At 41.1% G+C, this 14,498-nt stretch overlaps 1 protein-coding gene across 2 annotated transcripts in view; it reads right to left on the minus strand.

The window, feature by feature from the left end:
• Positions 1 to 4,634: 4,634 nt before the first annotated feature.
• LOC135530637 (uncharacterized) overlaps positions 4,635 to 14,498 on the minus strand; it is a 72,113-nt gene continuing 62,249 nt past the window's right edge. For both annotated transcript variants that reach the window (XM_064958922.1, XM_064958923.1), the window contains 4 exons: positions 11,894 to 12,008; positions 10,246 to 10,543; positions 5,213 to 5,261; positions 4,635 to 5,017 (listed from right to left, as the gene is read on the minus strand). In XM_064958922.1, the coding sequence (XP_064814994.1) occupies positions 4,680 to 5,017; positions 5,213 to 5,261; positions 10,246 to 10,543; positions 11,894 to 11,943 (735 nt within the window). In that variant the 5' untranslated portion in view covers positions 11,944 to 12,008 and the 3' untranslated portion in view covers positions 4,635 to 4,679. The remainder of the gene's footprint in view (positions 5,018 to 5,212; positions 5,262 to 10,245; positions 10,544 to 11,893; positions 12,009 to 14,498) is intronic.

Here is a 14,498-nt window from a genome sequence, read left to right on the forward strand (position 1 = left end):
TCTCTAGTTACTGGTAAAGAGACATCTCTAGTTACAGGTAAAGATATATCTCTCTAGTTACTGGTAAAGAGATCTCTAGTTACTGGTAAAGAGATATCTCTCTAGTTACTGGTAAAGAGATATCTCTCTAGTTACTGGTAAAGAGATATCTCTCTAGTTACTGGTAAAGAGATATCTCTCTAGTTACTGGTAAAGATATATCTCTCTAGTTACAGGTAAAGATATCTCTCTAGTTACTGGTAAAGATATCTCTCTCTAGTTACTGGTAAAGAGATCTCTCTAGTTACTGGTAAAGATATATCTCTCGCTGGTTTAAATCCCAGAGTCTGATATCAGCAACAGGACCTGTAATCCCCGACTCTGAAAAATCTGTTGATTTTCCCTTGAGCAAGGCACTTAACACTAATTGCTCAGGATAAGAGTGTCTGCTAAATGACTAAAACGTAGTCTGAATAAAAACACAAGTTAGCCTACTGTACCTGTGGATAGGGATGCTGAGACCTACTGTACCTGTGGATAGGGATGCTGAGACCTACTGTACCTGTGGATAGGGATGCTGAGACCTACTGTACCTGTGGATAGGGATGCTGAGACCTACTGTACCTGTGGATAGGGATGTTGAGACCTACTGTACCTGTAATTAGGGATGCTGAGGCCTACTGTGCCCGTGGATAGGGATGCTGAGAACTACTGTACCTGTGGATAGGGATGCTGAGACCTACTGTACCTGTGGATAGGGATGCTGAGACCTACTGTACCTGTGGATAGGGATGCTGAGACCTACTGTACCTGTGGATAGGGATGCTGAGACCTACTGTACCTGCGGATAGGGATGCTGAGACCTACTGTACCTGTGGATAGGGATGCTGAGACCTACTGTACCTGTGGATAGGGATGCTGAGACCTACTGTACCTGTGGATAGGGATGCTGAGACCTACTGTACCTGCAGATAGGGATGCTGGGACCTACTGTACCTGTGGATAGGGATGCTGAGACCTACTGTACCTGTGGATAGGGATGCTGAGACCTACTGTACCTGCGGATAGGGATGCTGAGACCTACTGTACCTGTGGATAGGGATGCTGAGACCTACTGTACCTGTGGATAGGGATGCTGAGACCTACTGTACCTGCGGACAGGATAGGGATGCTGAGACCCATCTGCTTTGTCTTCCATCTTCTCCCTCTGTAGCCACACTGAACTGGTACTTTTTACCAAGGTTGAGTCTGCTTATTTCAACTTCATGAACATTTTTCACCCCTATACTGCGCGGTTCCACGTCACAACCCCAGGTCACTCTGAACTTCTGTGGTCCCTTCAACCCTTCAGGAGGACCCCAGCTCAGAGACACAGAGTCTGACGTCAGCAACAGGACCTGGATGTAACCAGGAGGGGGCAGCACTAGTGAAGGAATAACGGCTGATTGAAAAACAGACTTCATTGACATTCCAAACACACATTTGTACTATTTATACCAGCAGTTAAAGGAAAACAATTGACGTATTACAAAATGTAGTTCTCCCTACATAAGAGAGAAGAGAAGTCACCTCCTACTACAAGGTTTCAGTCTCTTCCCCCAGTGTCCAACACAAGGATCGTCAGAAAACTGGTTCTTTATATCCGTAAGTTTATCATTACTGCCATGACAAAGGACACAGTCTAATGGGCCTAAGTTGAAAAAAATGTTTAGAGAGAGAAAGCAGTTTCTTCGTGTGTGATCACTCTAGCCCGTTAAACCAGTCCCAATCAGAGACGTATCTCCCAAAATCCTGTTTAGATCAGATGTTTATGAACCCTTTGTCTCAGAAGGGTTCGTGTCTCTGCATAATGGTGATGCTGTTAAACAGCCTGTGAAGATACAGCGAGGAACTGAGGCAGCTCAATCCTTCCTTTTGGACGATGTTTTGCCCTTTGTCTGACACTTCAGAAACTGGTTACAGTGTGTGTTTGTACAAGGTGTGGAGGTGGGGTACATGGAAGTTTCTTTGTATAATGTGGAACTCAAGCCTGATTTTGTTTCTGGTTCTGTTATCGTTGGAGTGAGGCCTAGCCTAACGGGGTTTCATTCCTTTTTTTTTTTTTGCAAAGATTTGGCGGAAGTGAATGTTGTGCCAAATCATGTTCTTTGTAAGGAACCCAGAGAAGAAGAGCCTGATGGGTTATCAGTATAGTAGTGCTATGTCTAAGAAGATTGCCTTGAGCAAGCAGTGTTGAGGAGGATGTCCGATTCCAACATGTTTGATCTATCTGAGACGTTTATGTGTGGTTCTGATTTTGGTAAACCTCCTGAGTTGACTTCTCCTTTGAAAACCCCAAAGGTGAAAGTGTTTGTAGGACTTATAAAAGAAGAGAGTTCCTGCAGTTGACACTGCGATGTCTAGGAAGCAGCTTATTGCTGAACAGAGTAAAGATTCTTCCCTCGCCCCTCTTTTTGCTGAGATACGTCCAGAGGAGTTAGATAAAGTTTGTTCGGGTTAATTTGACAGAGATGGTGTTCTGATGAGGAAATGGCGTTCTTGGGGGTAATGGCTGAACTAGGCCTCTTTCAGCCTCACCAAGAGGCCAACATCTCTTGATTAGGTTGCTCGGTGTTGCAATAAGATTGCTCACTTCACAATTTTTATAGAAACATTTAAAAAACGTGTAAAGCCTTACGAGAGAAAAGGTCAAATAAGGCCGGAACTTTTGATATGGTTAGAAATAAGCTCAGAACAGAATCAACTAAACAATTTTGATTTGTAATGTAACAAAATCGCTCTAGTTACTGTTAAAGAGATATCTCTCTAGTTACTGTTAAAGAGATATCTCTCTAGTTACTGGTAAAGAGATATCTCTCTAGTTACAGTTAAAGAGATATCTCTCTAGTTACAGGTAAAGAGATATCTCTCTAGTTACTGGTAAAGAGATATCTCTCTAGTTACTGGTAAAGGTATATCTCTCTAGTTACCGATAAAGAGATATAGAGATATCTCTAGTTACTGGTAAAGATATCTCTCTAGTTACTGATAAAGAGATATCTCTCTAGTTACCGATAAAGAGATATAGAGATCTCTCTAGTTACTGGTAAAGAGATCTCTCTAGTTACCGATAAAGAGATAGAGATCTCTCTCGTTACTGGTAAAGAGATATCTCTCTCGTTACTGGTAAAGAGATATCTCTCTCGTTACTGGTAAAGAGATCTCTCTAGTTACCGATAAAGAGATATAGAGATCTCTCTCGTTACCGATAAAGAGATATAGAGATCTCTCTCGTTACTGGTAAAGAGATATCTCTCTAGTTACTGATAAAGAGATATCTCTCTAGTTACCGATAAAGAGATATAGAGATCTCTCTAGTTACTGGTAAAGAGATCTCTCTAGTTACCGATAATCTCTCTAGTTACTGGTAAAGAGAAATCTCTAGTTACTGGTAAAGAGATATCTCTCTAGTTACTGGTAAAGAGATATCTCTCTCGTTACTGGTAAAGAGATATCTCTCTCGTTACTGGTAAAGAGATATCTCTCTCGTTACTGGTAAAGATATATCTCTAGTTACTGGTAAAGAGATCTCTCTAGTTACTGGTAAAGAGATCTCTCTCTAGTTACTGGTAAAGAGATCTCTCTCTAGTTACTGGTAAAGAGATCTCTCTAGTTACTGGTAAAGAGATCACTCTAGTTACTGGTAAAGAGATCTCTCTAGTTACTGGTAAAGATATATCTCTTGTTACTGGTAAAGATACAGTATATCTCTCTAGTTACTGGTAAAGAGACATCTCTAGTTACAGGTAAAGATATATCTCTCTAGTTACTGGTAAAGAGATCTCTCTAGTTACTGGTAAAGAGATCTCTCTCTAGTTACTGGTAAAGAGATCTCTCTCTAGTTACTGGTAAAGAGATCTCTCTAGTTACTGGTAAAGAGATATCTCTCTGGTTTAAACTGGTAAAGAGATGGAATCTCTCTGAAAAAGTTACTGGTAAAGAGATATCTGCTCAGGATAGTTACTGGTAAAGAGATATCTGAATAAAAACTCTAGTTACATACTGTAAAGAGATATCTGAGACCTACTTACTGTGGATAAAGAGATACTCTACCTGTGGATACAGGTAAAGTAGATATCTCTCTAGTTACCAGGTAAAGAGATATCTCTCTAGGGTTACAGGTACCTGCGGATAGGGATGCTGAGACCTACTTACTGGTAGGGAAGATATATCTCTAGTTACCTGTGGAAAGGGATGCTGAGACCTAGTTACTGGATAGGGAAGATATATCTCTGGCTAGGGATTTAAATCCCAGAGTCTGATAGGGATCAGCAACTGGACCTGGAGGGATGAGACCCTGTACCTGTGAAAAATCTGTTGATTTTCCCTGTGAGCAAGGCACTTAACCCTGTACCTGTGGATAGGGATGAGAGACTGTACCTGCGGATAGGGATGACTGAAACTGTACCTGTGGATAGTCTGAATAAAAACACAAGGGATTAGCCTACTGTACCTGTGGATAGGGATGCTGAGACCTACTGTACCTGTGGATAGGGATGCTGAGACCTACTGTACCTGTGGATAGGGATGCTGAGACCTACTGTACCTGTGGATAGGGATGCTGAGACCTACTGTACCTGTGGATAGGGATGCTGAGACCTACTGTACCTGTGGATAGGGATGCTGAGACCTACTGTACCTGTGGATAGGGATGCTGAGACCTACTGTACCTGTGGATAGGGATGCTGAGACCTACTGTACCTGTGGATAGGGATGCTGAGACCTACTGTACCTGCAGATAGGGATGCTGAGACCCATCTGCTTTGTCTTCCATCTTCTCCCTCTGTAGCCACACTGAACTGGTACTTTTTACCAAGGTTGAGTCTGCTTATTTCAACTTCATGAACATTTTTCACCCCTATACTGCGCGGTTCCACGTCACAACCCCAGGTCACTCTGAACTTCTGTGGTCCCTTCAACCCTTCAGGAGGACCCCAGCTCAGAGACACAGAGTCTGACGTCAGCAACAGGACCTGGATGTCACCAGGAGGGGGCAGCACTAGTGAAGGAATAACGGCTGATTGAAAAACAGACTTCATTGACATTCCAAACACACATTTGTACTATTTATACCAGCAGTTAAAGGAAAACAATTGACGTATTACAAAATGTCTCCTATAAAATTGAGATGGAAATTAAATTTTATTGTTTGGGTCAGTTTATTCTGTTTCCACATACTGTAAACTGTACGTACCATCATCAGAGGCCAACGTTGTGTGTTGGTCTCTATCAAAACTCTTAGGCTGGGAAAACAAAATTAGAATTAGTAATTTCTTTAAAAAATAAATATTTTGCTAAATGTAAAACAGATGTTTTTTCAAAGATACATCAACTGCTTTTGATATTCTTCTGCAACGCTGAAAGTGCAGATGACATATTTTGAACAACATTGTGAATTTAACATTGTAATAGTCCATTTTTAAAGTCATGTCCCCCTCCATCCTTGACTTTTCCTAAATAAGTACATTTATCACACTGTCGTTGTTACAACTTTTACAATGCATGTTTACTTTTAACATGTCTATCTGCATATTTCAAGACATGGCATTTGAGGGAGCGGTGAGATAACCAAATGGGGTGGACCATACAATACCTTTCTCGTCAATGATTTTGAAAAGACTTCCTACTTAAAAACTGGAAATCAAATGATACTCCATCACTACAACAGTGGATGAATGAAATTCATTATTATTTACAGTGCCTTGCGAAAGTATTCGGCCCCCTTGAACTTTGCGACTTTTGCCACATTTCAGGCTTCAAACATAAAGATATAAAACTGTATTTTTTTGTGAAGAATCAACAACAAGTGGGACACAATCATGAAGTGGAACGACATTTATTGGATATTTCAAACTTTTAACAAATCAAAAACTGAAAAATTGGGCGTGCAAAATTATTCAGCCCCTTAAGTTAATACTTTGTAGCGCCACCTTTTGCTGCGATTACAGCTGTAAGTCACTTGGGGTATGTCTCTATCAGTTTTGCACATCGAGAGACTGAATTTTTTTCCCATTCCTCCTTGCAAAACAGCTCGAGCTCAGTGAGGTTGGATGAAGAGCATTTGTGAACAGCAGTTTTCAGTTCTTTCCACAGATTCGATTGGATTCAGGTCTGGACTTTGACTTGGCCATTCTAACACCTGGATATGCTTATTTTTGAACCATTCCATTGTAGATTTTGCTTTATGTTTTGGATCATTGTCTTGTTGGAAGACAAATCTCCGTCCCAGTCTCAGGTCTTCTGCAGACTCCATCAGGTTTTCTTCCAGAATGGTCCTGTATTTGTCTCCATCCATCTTCCCATCATTTTAAACATCTTCCCTGTCCCTGCTGAAGAAAAGCAGGCCCAAACCATGATGCTGCCACCACCATGTTTGACAGTGGGGATGGTGTGGTCAGGGTGATGAGCTGTGTTGCTTTTACGCCAACATAACGTTTTGCATTGTTGCCAAAAAGTTCAATTTTGGTTTCATCTGACCAGAGCACCTTCTTCCACATGTTTGGTGTGTCTCCCAGGTGGCTTGTGGCAAACTTTAAATGACACTTTTTATGGATATCTTTAAGAAATTGCTTTCTTCTTGCCACTCTTCCATAAAGGCCAGATTTGTGCAATATACGACTGATTGTTGTCCTATGGACAGAGTCTCCCACCTCAGCTGTAGATCTCTGCTGTTCATCCAGAGTGATCATGGGCCTCTTTGCTGCATCTCTGATCAGTCTTCTCCTTGTATGAGCTGAAAGTTTAGAGGGACGGCCAGGTCTTGGTAGATTTGCAGTGGTCTGATACTCCTTCCATTTCAATATTATCGCTTGCACAGTGCTCCTTGGGATGTTTAAAGCTTGGGAAGTCTTTTTGTATCCAAATCCGGCTTTAAACTTCTTCACAACAGTATCTCGGACCTGCCTGGTGTGTTCCTTGTTCTTCATGATGCTCTCTGCGCTTTTAACGGACCTCTGAGACTATCACAGTGCAGGTGCATTTATACGGAGACTTGATTACACACAGGTGGATTGTATTTATCATCATTAGTCATTTAGGTCAACTTTGGATCATTCAGAGATCCTCACTGAACTTCTGGAGAGAGTTTGCTGCACTGAAAGTAAAGGGGCTGAATAATTTTGCACGCCCAATTTCAGTTTTTGATTTGTTAAAAAAGTTTGAAATATCCAATAAATGTCGTTCCACTTCATGATTGTGTCCCACTTGTAGTTGATTCTTCACAAAAAAATACCGTTTTATATCTTTATGTTTGAAGCCTGAAATGTGGCAAAAGGTCGCAAAGTTCAAGGGGGGCGAATACTTTCGCAAGGCACTGTATATGGCATAGAGTATGGCAGGAGATGAAGGGGGAGTGTGGTTGTGAGACACATGATGTGTATGGGTGGGAACATGTGCGTCTGAGCAGGTGTGATGTCATTGATGTTTGTTGAAATATCTGTGCGTCTGTTTATTGTCTCTTTTTTTGGGGTTATTGTTTGAGAAAATAGCACTAAACAAAAATAGAAAACACAACATGTAAATTATTGGTCCCATGTTTCTTCAGCTGAAATTAAAGATCCCAGAAATGTTCTATTGCACAGAAATCTTATTTTTTTCTTAGTGAGCATTTTTTTTGCCAAGATAATCCATCCACATGACAGGTGTGGCTTATCAAAACGCTGATTAAACAGTATGATCATTACAATGTGCACACTAAAATGTGCAGTTTTGTCAAACAACACATTGCCAGTTGTCTCGTGCTTTGAGGGAGCGTGCAACTGGCATGCTGACTGCAGGAATCTCCACCAGAGCCTGTTGCCAGAGAATGAATGTTTGTTCCTCTACAATAAGCCGAGACTGCTTATGATAGAAAAATTAACATTTGTTGTTTTAGAGAATTTGGCAGTACATACAATAGGCCTCACAACCACAGACCACATGTATGGTGTTTTCTGGGCGAGCGGTTTGCTGATGTCAACATTGTGATGGCGGATATTGTATGGGCAGGCATAAGCGACGGACAACCAACAAAATTGTATTTTGTTTATGACAATTTGAATGCACAAAACTATCATGACGAGATCCTGAAGCCCATTGTGAGGCCCCTTTTATACGATATCTGTGACCAACAGATCCATATCTGTATTCCCAGTCATGTGGAATCCATATATTAGGGCCCAAGGAATTTAGTTCAACTGACTGATTTCCTCATATGAACTGTAACTCAGTAAAATCAATGAAATTGTTGCATGTTGCATTTATATTTTTGTTAAGTGTATATATACAAATAAAATCGTACAAAAACTATTACATATCACAAACATAATGTATTATAAGCCGTTTTAGGAGGACGTTCTTCTCCCCCAGCCCTTCCTTCATCCCTTCCTTCAGCCCTTCCTTCAGCCCTTCCTTCATCCCTTCCTTCAGCCCTTCCTTCAGCCCTTCCTTCAGCCCTTCCTTCAGCCCTTCCTTCATCCCTTCCTTCAGCCCTTCCTTCAGCCCTTCCTTCATCCCTTCCTTCAGCCCTTCCTTCAGCCCTTCCTTCAGCCCTTCCTTCAGCCCTTCCTTCATCCCTTCCTTCAGCCCTTCCTTCATCCCTTCCTTCAGCCCTTCCTTCAGCCCTTCCTTCAGCCCTTCCTTCAGCCCTTCCTTCAGCCCTTCCTTCAGCCCCTTCCTTCAGCCCTTCCTTCAGCCCTTCCTTCAGCCCTTCCTTCAGCCCCTTCCTTCAGCCCTTCCTTCAGCCCTTCCTTCAGCCCTTCCTTCAGCCCTTCCTTCAGCCCTTCCTTCAGCCCTTCCTTCAGCCCTTCCTTCAGCCCTTCCTTCAGCCCTTCCTTCATCGGCTGCACAGCCGACTAATAGCCCATCAAAACTACACATCAACTATATTGAAACTAATTTCACAGAAGCCTATGAAAGTGTATGTAGTCTAAAGAAGATTAAATTGACAATAGTCTGATGGGAGACAATATGAACAATTGTCTCGTCAATGAAGAGACTGATGAACAGTGCAGCATGTGTAACTGACAAAGGGAAAGGAGCTACCCAAAAAGTGACTTTCTCAAATCATGTTACAGAGGTTCATGCAGGTCACACACTTTGATTTCAATAATGGTATTACAGATACTAAGGTTTCTAAATCACCTACATTTCCCAATCAACTCTCAAAATGTAGTGGAAAGACTATTTCAAAATGTTTTATTTTTGACGACTAACTGCAATTCCACTCCCGGCAGCATATTGCCTCGGATACTAAGGACAGACTAGTAACATAATTAAACTCCTATTCTGTTCTTTTGAAATACATTTAGTTCAATAATATTAATTAAGACCTGCATAAACAAAATAATGATGGTGTAGTTCCCCCAAATTACAAAATGAAATATTGTTTTCCTTCGTCCTCTAAACAGTCTATGGAAACGGTATGACAGCAATCCATGCTTTGGTTTAGCTTCATTGGCACTGTTGACACATGCTAACATTTTAGCAATTATTGTACACATCTCATTAAAGTCATGCGACACATATTAGCATTTAAGTGACTTTGTTGAGCTTCACAATCAATTTTAGATACAGTACTTTTGGATGATTTGGACATGAGGCACGAAAAAGGCTAATATCAGTCCCATGGCTTGAATTTGAGCCACCAATGCTAAAACACTTGCATGTGGAAACAGTGCCAAGTAAACTGAACCAAAGCATGGATTGCTGTTATACTTTCAAATGCGGAAGACACATTTCAGTTGAATGCGTTCAGTTGTACAACTGACTCGGTATCCCCTTTTCCATGTAATGTAAGATCGCAATAAAACCAGATTAAAAAACAGATAAAAGAACCCTTTACAACACGACGGGGACTGTGAAGAGATGATATATTTTGCATTGTATTGTGTCTGCCAAGTTATTTAATTGTAACATAAATATAGTGTAATATATTCTACGTGTATTATGTATTTTATTGGTTGTGTTTAGTTTCCTGTTTGGACCCCAGGAAGAGAAGCCACTTCCTCAGCAGCAGATAATTGCAGATCCTAATCAGATCTAATAATACTAAGACCTTCATGAACACAGCCAAAGCATTATTGTTCCCGTAGAACATATGAAATGGTTTTATTGGGCTGTTAGAATGTTGACGGCCCAAACTGGGATGCCTCGAGTCCCAACGGTTCTAGTGTTAATTAAGGAGTGTTCAGACATTTACTAGCACTGGAACTGCACTGAACAACCCTGAAAGAAAAGAGAACTAGTTACCTGTCTTCCTGCTTTCTTTGTCTCAAGGAGGATGGTATCATGTCCTTTGTGGTTTGTCTCTGCACACTGACTGCAGATCATCATCTGGTCTGTCCTGCAGAACACCTCCAGAAGACTGTAGTCATGTTGACAGAGTTTCTGCACCAGGTCTCCAGTCACATCCACCAGTGTGTGTTTCTGTAGTTTAGATATTGTATAGTGCTGTCTGATGTGGGTCTCACAGTAGGACACACTGCAGGACTGACAGAACTTCACAGCTTGGACCTCAGAGCAGATATCACAGGATACGTCTACTGGCCTTGATGGGAATTGTAAATTACAGGTATCAAACACATTGATCAAAATAACCTCATAAGTTCAGTTTAATACATAATGGCCTGATAATATAACACATGGTAACCTTCCTATAACTATCTGTTATCATGATAATATAACACATGGTAACCTTCCTATCTGTTATCATGATAATATAACACATGGTAACCTTCCTATAACTACCTGTTATCATGATAATATAACACATGGTAACCTTCCTATAACTATCTGTTATCATGATAATATAACACATGGTAACCTACCTATAACTATCTGTTATCATGATAATATAACACATGGTAACCTTCCTATAACTATATGTTATCATGATAATATAACACATGGTAACCTACCTATCTGTTATCATGATAATATAACACATGGTAACCTTCCTATAACTATATGTTATCATGATAATATAACACATTGTCACGCCTTGGTCATTGTATTTTGTGATAATATAACACATGGTAACTTTCCTATATATTTGGTCAGGCCAGGGTGTGACATGGGTTTATATATTGTATTTTCTATCTGGGTTTTGATAATATAACACATGGGATTGCGGCTGAGTAGGGTATCTGTTTAGGTTTGGTAACCTGCCTATAACTATCGGTTCTCAATCAGAGTCAGGTGATTCCTATAACGTTGTCTCTGATTGGGAACCGTAATTTGGTAGCCTGTTATCATGGTTTCACTTTGTATTTCGTGGGTGATTGTTCACTGTCTCTGTGTTTAGTAATAAACACAGACTAGGCTATAACTAGGTTTATCACGATAATAAAACACGTAACCTTGTTATTTTTGTAATTTCATGTACCTTCCTATAACTATTTGTTCTATTAAAAACATGAGTAACCAACACGCTGCATTTCGGTCCGACTCTCTTTCCTATAACTACCTGTTATCATGATAATATAACACATGGTAACCTACCTATAACTATCTGTTATCATGATAATATAACACATGGTAACCTACCTATAACTATCTGTTATCATGATAATATAACACATGGTAACCTATCTATAACTGTCTGTTATCATGATAATATAACACATGGTAACCTACCTATAACTATCTGTTATCATGATAATATAACACATGGTAACCTACCTATAACTATCTGTTATCATGATAATATAACACATGGTAACCTACCTATAACTATCTGTTATCATGATAATATAACACATGGTAACCTTCCTATAACTATCTGTTCTCATGATGTGTATTTTTGCTTTACAATAAGTGACAGATCTTTTATTTCATGAGGTCAGCATTATTAAAACATAGGCCTGTATTTACAGCTGGCTGAACATCAGAATCTCACCCTTTGTTTTGTAGAGAGTCTGCTCCTTTGAAATGAACAGGGATATCCATGGATCGCTTCAGTCTTGATTGATAGAAAACCAGAGGAAATAGACTCTGCTCTCTCTGATTGGCCCCTAGTAGCACAAGACAGTCATGCAAAACACATAAAAACGACTAAAACACTAAATAATAAAATGAATACAATAAAATTAACATTTATTATTTTCCTCCTCTTCCACATAATAATGGATGTGAGTCACCATGATGTGATATTTAGCTTTCTCCTTATTCTAGCCAACTACATAAAATAATCATTTTAGAATCCTATCGACTTTTCCAAGTAGAACATAGAACGTAGAATCTAACCTTCATTTTGGTGTAAGGTCCTCCATGAAACTAATAGGGATATTCGTTGATTGGTTACTCTTCATTAAAATATACAACCAGAGAAAAGGATGCCACCTTTCCAAAAAGTAAATTTGTCAAATTTCTGCCCTGCTGGAGCTGCCCGGTCAACTGTAAGTTCTGTTATTGTGAAGTGGAAACGTCTAGAGTTACAAAGTGGTAGGCCACACAAGCTCACAGGATGGGACCGCGAGGGCTGAAGCACATAGCACGTAACAATCGCTTCTCCTCGCTTGAAACACTCACTACTGAGTTCCAAACTGCCTCTGGAAGCAACGTCAGCACAAGAACTAGTTTCATGAAATGGGTTTCCATGGCCGAGCAACCGCACACAAGCTTAAGATCACCATGTGCAATGTCAAGTGTCGGTTGGAGTCGTGTAAAGCGTGCCGCCATTGGACTCTGGAGCAGTGGAAACACTTTCTCTGGAGTTATGAATCACGCTACACCATCTGGCAGTCCGACGGACAAATCTGGGATTGGCAGATGCCAGGAGAACACTACCTGCCCCAACGCATCATGCCAACTGTAAAATTTAGTGGAGGAATAATGGTCTGGGGCTGTTTTTCATGGGTTGGGCTAGGCCCCTTAGTTCCAGTGAAAGGAAATCTACAGCATACAATGACATTCGACGATTCTGTGCTTCCACTTTTGTGGCAATAGTTTAGAGAAGGCTCCTTTCCTGTGTCAGCATGACAATGCCTCCGCACAAAGCAAGGTCCATACAGAAATGGTTTGTCGAGATTGATGTGGAAGAACTTGACTGGCTTGCACAGAGCCCTGACTCAACCCCATCGAACACCTTGGGATGAATTGGAACGCAGACTGAGAGCCCCAATCGCCCAACATCAGTGCTTGACTCACTATAATCTATGTGGCTGAATGGAAGCAAGTCCCCGCAGCAATGATCCAACATCTAGTGGAAATCCTTCCCAAAAGAGTGGAGGCTGTTATAGCAGCAAAGAGGGGACCAATTCCATATTAATGCCCATTATTTTGGAATGAGATATACTTTTGGCTATGTAGTGTCTCTTCCTCAAGTACCTCGTACTTCTGCACATTGATCTGGTACTCCCTGTATATAGCTCCACATTGATCTGGACCCGGTACTCCCTGTATATAGCTCCACATTGATCTGGTACTCCCTGTATATTGCTCCACATTGATCTGGTACTCCCTGTACATAGCTCCACATTGATCTGGTACTCCCTGCATATAGCTCCACATTGATCTGGACCCGGTACTCCCTGTATATAGCTCCACATTGATCTGGACCCGGTACTCCCTGTATATAGCTCCACATTGATCTGGTGCTGGTACTCCCTGTATATAGCTCCACATTGATCTGGTACTCCCTGTATATAGCTCCACATTGATCTGGTAATCCCTGTACATAGCTCCACATTGATCTGGTACTCCCTGTATATAGCTCCACATTGATCTGGTACTCCCTGTATAGAGCTCCACATTGATCTGGACCCGGTACTCCCTGTACATAGCTCCACATTGATCTGGTGCTGGTACTCCCTGTATATAGCTCCACATTGATCTGGTACTCCCTGTATATAGCTCCACATTGATCTGATACTCCCTGTACATAGCTCCACATTGATCTGGTACTCCCTGTACATAGCTCCACATTGATCTGATACTCCCTGTACATAGCTCCACATTGATCTGGTACTCCCTGTACATAGCTCCACATTGATCTGGTACTCCCTGTACATAGCTCCACATTGATCTGGTACTCCCTGTACATAGCTCCACATTGATCTGGTACTCCCTGTACATAGCTCCACATTGATCTGATACTCCCTGTACATAGCTCCACATTGATCTGATACTCCCTGTACATAGCTCCACATTGATCTGGTACTCCCTGTATATAGCTCCACATTGATCTGGTACTCCCTGTATAGAGCTCCACATTGATCTGGACCCGGTACTCCCTGTACATAGCTCCACATTGATCTGGTGCTGGTACTCCCTGTATATAGCTCCACATTGATCTGGTACTCCCTGTATATAGCTCCACATTGATCTGATACTCCCTGTACATAGCTCCACATTGATCTGGTACTCCCTGTACATAGCTCCACATTGATCTGATACTCCCTGTACATAGCTCCACATTGATCTGGTACTCCCTGTACATAGCTCCACATTGATCTGGTACTCCCTGTACATAGCTCCACATTGATCTGGTACTCCCTGTACAT

Source organism: Oncorhynchus masou, unplaced genomic scaffold (genome assembly GCF_036934945.1).
Source record: "Oncorhynchus masou masou isolate Uvic2021 unplaced genomic scaffold, UVic_Omas_1.1 unplaced_scaffold_1403, whole genome shotgun sequence".
NCBI lineage: Eukaryota > Metazoa > Chordata > Actinopteri > Salmoniformes > Salmonidae > Oncorhynchus > Oncorhynchus masou.